Genomic DNA, 8,452 nt, shown 5'->3' on the forward strand with positions numbered 1-8,452 from the left:
ATTTTGAAAATTGGAAAAAAATAGTGCAAGATTTGTTAAATCGGATCTGCACAAATTAACTGACTCTCCTTATTGAACGATCCTGCAGTTAAAAAAACTTTAATGTGCTGTGAATCATTCATGTCATAGTATTGAGAAAAATTGTTTGCAAGAAAGGGTGCGAAAATAAACCTTTGATTTTTTTCAAAATCATACTTAAACTCAAATAAAGTATAACTAAAACATACTTTTCAGGCACTTGAATGTCAAGAAAAGAAAGACAAAGGTAGAAATGCAAAAATTTTCAGATTTTCTGACAATTTTTTTTAATTTCAAATCATGGGTTCCAGATTCTCAAGAGTGAAACTGCTTCAAAGCATAACTCTTAACAGCTTTAAATATTTGGAATTACTTTATAGTAATAGTGGTGAAGTGGATCTTTGCTGGTTTTGATGTTTTGGTAGGTTGTCACAACAATTATTTTAATTCCCGTTTTGGGAAATCTCTTTTTAATTTTTTAATTTTTCATGCGACTAGATTGTAATTTATGCAGTTCGTCATAGGTTTTTAATGAGCGCTTGTTAATATGTTTTTGTGCTTCTTGGTTGTAAGACAGGACCTTTTTAGTTGTTCAGTGCTTTTGTCTAACAACAATCTGCTGTTTTTTTCAAAGAGCAGTTACTCATTTAACATATTTTTTTGCAATTGTGTTGTCATGGTTTTGAAATTTCCGTTGGATTCGTGGGTTTAAAAAAATTCACCAACGGCTTCCTTCGTTTAAAAATGAGTCTAAGAAACTGAACATACCAAATCTGAGAAACTGAATATTGTGACGATTATCTTACATTTAAAACCAAACATACCAAATCTAAGATACAGAACATGCAAAATCTAGGAAAACGAACATACCGTTGATCATCTTACTTTTAATACGGAACGTTCCAAATTTAAGAAGTGGAACATACCGTCGATTATTTTGCCTCTAAAACCAACCAAACATAATCTAAGAAACCGAACATGTCAAATCTAAGAAAACAAACATACCGACGATTATTTTACGTTTAATACTGGAAATTTCACGTTTAAGAAAACAAACAAACCGACAATCATTTTACGTTTCAAACCAACAAAGCAAAATCTAATACACCGAACACGCCGTCGTTTTCGTAGGCATAAAATCAAACATACCTACGATACCAAAGAAAAAATTGTAAATGCTTTTGTCGTTTTCATCTAACTAAAACCGAACATACCAACGATTTTCTTATTTTTACAATCGACAATTTCAGAACTAGGGTAACCATGTGTGAAATAAGACCTGAAAAATTTTGAGCTTGCAAAGATGTTATTTATTTGTTGCAATATCATTCTTGCGCGATGTATGAATTTTTATTTCAAATAAATGTCATGAAATAATTGCCGTAACCATCACCAAAATTGCATGCATTGTTACATCGTCGTTGCGTCATTGTTGCGCCATCGTCGCGTGACTGAGTTGCGTCATCGTTACCTCACCGTTGATCTACATCACATCCATAATCTTCTCCAGAATGAGCGACATATTGAGAGGAATTCCGTCATTATTGTCAATGCCAGTTATCCATTCGTTCTTTTTGGTGTCGTAGTACTTGTCCAGGACATTGAGGGACCAGGGGAAGGGGCTTGAGTTGTTCCACGAGGTATTGTGAGAATGAGATCACTTCTGATTGGTCGAGATCGGACCCGCCATACGCCATCCAGGCACCGAAGTAGGTATGCAGGTTGGTTCTGCCCGTATTTCAAAATTGTTTCTTTGCCGACAGAGGTTAGCCACCCCAGACAAAACTGATACATTCTGAACCCTCACCCCTCCCTTGTTATATGAACCCTCCAACCCAACCTACTTGTCTACGCGGCTCTAGTACGGCTTTACTACGCGGCTCTAGTACGGCTTTACCAAAACTTCTAAGTATGGACTACCTGGGGAGGTTTAACGAGTCGTATAGTTTTAGCCCCCTCCCCACGTTTGCATCTCTAACGTTTATTTCACATACGAAATGCTTTGGCAAATTATTTTTGTAATCGAAAAATCAACAAATTTTTGTGACCCCGTAGAGGATTTTTCCAAAAATATTCCAAAAAATGCGCTGATTTATGAAAGAAGAAGCGCTGAAATTGAGCTATACTTTCGTCAAGAGCTATACTGTTACAGAACATGCAAAATCTAGGAAAACGAACATACCGTTGATTATCTTACTTTTAATACGGAACGTTCCAAATTTAAGAAGTGGAACATACCGTCGATTATTTTGCCTCTAAAACCAACCAAACATAATCTAAGAAACCGAACATGTCAAATCTAAGAAAACAAACATACCGACGATTATTTTACGTTTAATACTGGAAATTTCACGTTTAAGAAAACAAACAAACCGACAATCATTTTACGTTTCAAACCAACAAAGCAAAATCTAATACACCGAACACGCCGTCGTTTTCGTAGGCATAAAATCAAACATACCGACGATACCAAAGAAAAACTTGTAAATGCTTTTGTCGTTTTCATCTAACTAAAACCGAACATACCAACGATTTTCTTATTTTTACAATCGACAATTTCAGAACTAGGGTAACCATGTGTGAAATAAGACCTGAAAAATTTTGAGCCTGCAAAGATGTTATTTATTTGTTGCAATATCATTCTTGCGCGATGTATGAATTTTTATTTCAAATAAATGTCATGAAATAATTGCCGTAACCATCACCAAAATTGCATGCATTGTTACATCGTCGTTGCGTCATTTTTGCGTCATCGTCGCGTAACTGAGTTGCGTCATCGTTACCTCACCGTTGATCTACATCACATCCATAATCTTCTCCAGAATGAGCGACATATTGAGAGGATTTCCGTCATTATTGTCAATACCAGTTATCCATTCGTTCTTTTTGGTGTCGTAGTACTTGTCCAGGACATTGAGGGACCAGGGGAGGGGCTTGAGTTTTTCCACGAGGTATTGTGAGAATGAGATCACTTCTGATTGGTCGAGATCGGACCCGCCATACGCCATCCAGGCACCGAAGTAGGTATGCAGGTTGGTTCTGCCCGTATTTCAAAATTGTTTCTTTGCCGACAGAGGTTAGCCACCCCAGACAAAACTGATACATTCTGAACCCTCACCCCTCCCTTGTTATATGAACCCTCCAACCCAACTTACAAATCTACGCGGCTCTAGTACGTCTTTACCAAAACCTCTAAGTTTGGACTACCTGGGGAGGTTTAACGAGTCGTATAGTTTTAGCCCCCTCCCTACGTTTGCATCTCTCACGTTTATTTCACATACGAAATGCTTTGGCAAATTATTTTTGTAATCGAAAAATCAACAACAAATTTTTGTGACCCCGTAGAGGATTTTTCCAAAAATATTCCGAAAAAGCGCTGATTTATGAAAGAAGAAGCGCTGAAATTGAGCTAAACTTTCAGAAATTCAGCGCATTTACACATATTTCAGTTGCAAGCTAGCGCATTTCAGCGCTTTCAGGACATTTTTTCCAAAAGAATTGGGCCAATTATAGGCTTAGATTGACATCTGGATAATTAAGCAAAGAAACAATTGATTGCACTCTCTTTGCAGTGAAATCCTGTGCATAGGAGAGAGCCTTGTCCACATTGGCCTTGCCTCCGTCACTTCCATCCCCTGACCAGTACTTCTGACCCTTCTTCCCATTAGAATTTATCTGCGAACAGGAAATTATCAAGAGCAGCATTGATCATTTGTGGACTATTGCTCTTTTGTGGACTATGGCCACTTTTTTGGTCTAAAATTTTCAGGGATTGTCACTTTCCGCCATATTAATTTCATTACTTAACTAGATAAACAGGATGACGGTTGACCTGATAAAAACCAATTGCATTCAATTATGTTGCAGGCCTTTCAGCGTTTCTACATGCAATAGACGAAATGGCGATGCGACTAAACGGAACTATTATCGGCCTAGTCTTGTTTTTGTGAACAAATCCATTACTCTCAAGGTGTAAATGATTGGTAATTTACCCGCTTCCCACATTCAACTTCATTAGTTTCTTCATACGGTCGACCCTCGACTAGGGTTACCTTTTTATTTGCTCCTGAAGCGTACATATGCCATTCTGCTAGCATGTAATCATCAGTGGAGTAGATCGAGGGGTCGATATCCTTCAATCCCTTCCCTGTTTTCTTGGGAGACCCGAGAATTATGATTCGTTTGGCATTGTTGCCCCCGGAGTGACGTATGATGTTGACAACCGATGCAGTCCAGTTGTTATATTTCGCAGTGTCCTCTCTCAGACTGTTTTCACAGTGGTCGCCACACTTGTCAACTCCTAGTTCCGTGAACAGATTGAAAGAAAGCCTGAAATGAATAAATGCAATAGATTTTCTGTTTGTTTCGGATTCCAGTATTAATTTGTTGAAATCATTAACTATTTCTATGGGGCGCACAATATTAGGCAAAAACTCGGGTTACCCGGGTCGCCACTTCTTAGGTTACATACTAGGATCACATAAGATGCCATGCAAATCATAACGTATTTACTAGTACGATCCTTGCGTGGAACCAAGGAAATCATATATGATGTTTGAATGAAACCCAGGAGGTCAAAGATGATCCTAGCGTGAAAAATAGGATTCAATTCAAAGTTCATATTTCTTAGCATTTGAAAAACCCATTAAAAACAGTTTATGGAGTAATTTGCGGCTCCTGAAACCCACTATTTGTTTTTTTTACCGATGCGTGCCATTACGTAATATTCTTGTATTACGTAATATGATTCTTGTATTACTACTATAAAACCATACAAATCATATATGACACAATGTGACTACAAGAAAAATTTTTTGCTCTTATAGAGTTGCATTATTGATTGAATTTTTTCAGTGTTATCAAACTTAGGCATAAAAAATTTATGAATTTTGGGAATAAGTTTGAACTTTTGTGTGATCTTTTTATGACTACTAAGAGATCATACAAATCATATATGACCTTATATGATTACCGGGATGTATGATGCGCAACCCGGGTAGGCCAAATCAATCTTTGTACCCCTTAGGCGTGCAATTTTAATTTTTTTTGTGAAAATTAGACAAAAACCAATTGAAATTTTTAAAGACGGTACTTCAAAATCCACTTAAAAGTGTAGTCAAGTACCAATACTTTGTCAAAAAGTATCAAAAATTGTCTCAACACTATTTTGGTCCGATTAAATACATTAAAATGTACAATTCTTTAAACAATATTACATCATTTCTACACTCATTGGTAATATTCCTTGAAAATATTTCAAAAACGATTTCAGGAAATAAAATAAGAGTAAAAAATTGATTGCTTTGTTCTTGATATGTTAGAGCTTTGAAGCACAGGATAGCTTGTGAATGATGTTGGATTATTTAGAAGATGGACTAAAACTGAAATGCTGCTAATGCACATATTTAAAAACCGTTAGCTGTGTTTTTGTTAGCAATTATCATGTGAATGCAAACTTTAGGCAAAATTCAGTATTTGAAAGCGTTAAAAGGATTTTAAAAAACCACTTGTAACCGTTTTTAATCGCTTTTATTTGTTTTCTGCAGAAAAAAATAAATTGAAAAATTTTGCAGAATGACTAAGTTCACTCTTGGCTAACGGGGTTTTCCTCTAACCTATCATGCCCACTCTTTTGATCCATTTTTGTCAACTTTGCGGTGTGAACAGATTGAAGAAAACCTGTAATTAGCAATTGCAATCTGTGTTGTGTTCTAATTCAGTTTAAAAGATGTTTTTGTTCCTATTCAATAAATCAACTAATTTAAAAAAAATGGCGTAACGTCATCAACGTTTGTCTAGGAAGGCAACAAATTAATTTATTAAGGTTTTTCAGTTTTGGTTTCCAGCACTTATTTGTTCACAAAAAACTAGTTCATCTAATTATTTCTGTTAAAAGAGGGATCAAATTATCAAACTTATCAAATTCTAGTATCATGGGCAGATTGAAGAAAGCCTAAAAAACTTAGGGAAAAAACCTTCTGTAAATACTATATTATGCTGAAAATTAAAAACAGAATGTGCATAATGCTTTGCATGGTTTCTAAATGTTTAATTTATGCTCATGTTTTAAATTTGTTTAACCTTTTGGATACAAAACTAAATATTTGTTTCAACAAAACACGATAGTTAAGAAAATAAACCATTTTGAAACATAATACAAACCCTGAACTGATATACTCAAAAATATAAGACTTTACTTACCAAAAAAGTTAGATTGATTTTTTAATAGTATCAATCACATATCACCCAGATTTTTTTTCAAGATACATAAAAGGAATATTTCCAATTTCTTTATGTGTTAAACTTGACTCAAAGATGGCAACGCTTAAAACGAACCTGAAACCTGACGTGAACTAAATTGTCTTTCCCGTGCGTTACTCATACATGGTTTGCAGATGTAGCTTTTGTGCAGCATTTTTTGTCATTTTTTGTCCTCCTCAGAATTGGGGACACAACTACAGTTCCTTTTACCATCATTGAAGCCATTAGATTTTAAAATTTAAATGCACTAAGTTTGCTGGGAAATTTTCAAATTGTTGTCAGTAGATTTTGAAAATTGTGGATGTAAAGACAGAGAATATTACAAACAGTTATCTGCTCCAAATTCTCGCTTACAGATTGAAAAAAAACTTTGAAGTAAAACTAGCATTTTTTTACAATAATAGAATAGGGGGTAAACATTACAAAAGCTTGAGGGTAAATGGGTACCCGCTCTTCGGAACAGTGGTGAAAGACTAACAATTTAAAATTAGGAAAACCATCTTTATCTTTCGTTCAAGATCCTTACGTCGAAATCAAGCCTTGAAAATGAGCGTCAATAAGGTTTTCTCCATTGTTAAGACATCCGTTATTTTGTGTTACCCAACATTCCCAAAATATCTACCGAAATATTAGTTGCTCCGTTTGAACATTTTCTCCAAAGAGCTGAAATTTTCCTACGGATGTGCTGAATTTGCCTTAAAACTTTGTAAGAAATGCAGTGAAATTTTATTGTTTCTACGTTTTCTCCAAAGCGCTGAACTTTTATTACGGATGTGCTGATTTTGCGCTGAAACTTTATAAGAAATGCGTTGAAAAAATGTGCTGAAATTATGTAAGGAATGCGCTGAAAATGTGCTGAAATTTTAAATGTTCAGTGCCTTTTCAAAATTGTCAGCGCATTCAGCGCATTTGTTTCATCATTTCAGCGCATTCGGCGCTTTTCTTACAAAAGAATGCGCTGAAACGGCGCTGACATCTGGACCCGGGAATGAAAAACACCCAAAAACTTTAGCGTAATCTCTACAAAAGAAGGAGGGGGCGAGTTGGGCCTCAAATCCTACCCGTAATTCTTGTTTTTCAGTTTTGTAGCCACTTGGTCCCACCAAGTCAAGTATCTTTCCCTCGCCTCCTCAGTCGCGTTAGCCTCATCCTCATGATGGATCCAAGAAATGACAGGAGTCACACCCACTGACAAACAATCATCAACAACTGTCTCCAAATTCGCCAAGAACACAGTCATGTTCAGACCCTCAAGGTCGGCACGGCTTCGAAGTCTGAGGTTTCGGAACCCGCGGTTGTAGACATCGTGGATGTTCTGGCTGTGATACTTCGAGAAGTCAAGGGTTTTGAAATAGTCGGTTGAAAACCCGGTGCCGATTATTTTTTGGTAATCAACAGGTGTGATTGGCTTGTTGTAGTTTCTAGCCCAACTTGAAGTTGAGAACAAGAAGAGTGTCAAAATCGTTGCAATTTGTTCTCGCATTTTTGATAACTTTTTATGATAAAAGTTATATTTTAAGAGCCCAAGTTTAAGTATATAAATAAAGTGACAAAGTTATCTGTTATTATCAACGGAATTTTAAGTACTGAGCTCGCTATTGATTATTGAACTTTAATTAGTTGGTTCAGTCCTCAAACATTCTCTAAATTCTTTGCAATCAAAAGTACCCAGTGAAACCACAAACTGAAGTCATTCAAGATCCTGATTTTCTTATAAGAAATCTTAAATTGCCGTTAGCAAAATCTTGTTAACCTGCGTTTCCACTATAAATCTTGATAAAATATTGGAAAAAACAGAAATTTGTCAGCAATTCATGCAAAAAATGCGTTCAAAAGTTCGTTTTAAAAGTTCAAAACATTGAAAGTTCGTTTATATCTTGAAGTTTTGACAATTTTTGACGCTATTGACATTATGAATTTGTAGCGTTTTAATTAATATCTTGACCAAGAATCTTATCAAGATTTAGTCAAAATAACCAAAGTTTCGTTTCAATGGGTAGTTAGTTATAACAATTACCAGAACTGGGCTGCTAAAATATACAAACGAGAGAACTATCAGAGTTTAATTTTGCAAATTTTGGCAAAAGTTTGTCAATTTGTCAATTTGTAACTAAATTTCAGGTCTTACAGCTTCGTGAATATAGCAATTTTATATAAAATTTTGATCGTTGCG

The 8,452-nt window shown here is 35.6% G+C and overlaps 1 protein-coding gene across 1 annotated transcript; it reads right to left on the reverse strand.

The window, feature by feature from the left end:
* Positions 1 to 3,525: 3,525 nt before the first annotated feature.
* On the reverse strand, positions 3,526 to 8,452 carry LOC142344354 (cellulase/esterase CelE-like). Its single transcript, XM_075395942.1, has 4 exons — positions 8,325 to 8,452; positions 7,341 to 7,771; positions 4,071 to 4,347; positions 3,526 to 3,693 (listed from the first exon to the last, which is right to left on the reverse strand). Exons 2-4 carry the CDS (start codon positions 7,760 to 7,762, stop codon positions 3,526 to 3,528), a joined length of 867 nt encoding a protein of 288 aa, XP_075252057.1. The 5' UTR covers positions 7,763 to 7,771; positions 8,325 to 8,452.

This window comes from Convolutriloba macropyga, chromosome 8, assembly GCF_964194025.1.
Source record: "Convolutriloba macropyga chromosome 8, txConMacr16.3, whole genome shotgun sequence".
NCBI lineage: Eukaryota > Metazoa > Xenacoelomorpha > Acoela > Convolutidae > Convolutriloba > Convolutriloba macropyga.

Coding starts and splice junctions, on each gene's coding strand:
- LOC142344354 (XM_075395942.1), bottom strand. CDS start 7,762: ATGCGAGAACAAATTGCAACGATTTTGACACTCTTCTTGTTCTCAACT. Junction 4,348..7,340: donor CTGAAAAACAAGAATTACGG/GTAGGATTTGAG, acceptor TATTCATTTCAG/GCTTTCTTTCAATCTGTTCA. Junction 3,694..4,070: donor CTTCAGGAGCAAATAAAAAG/GTAACCCTAGTC, acceptor TCCTGTTCGCAG/ATAAATTCTAATGGGAAGAA.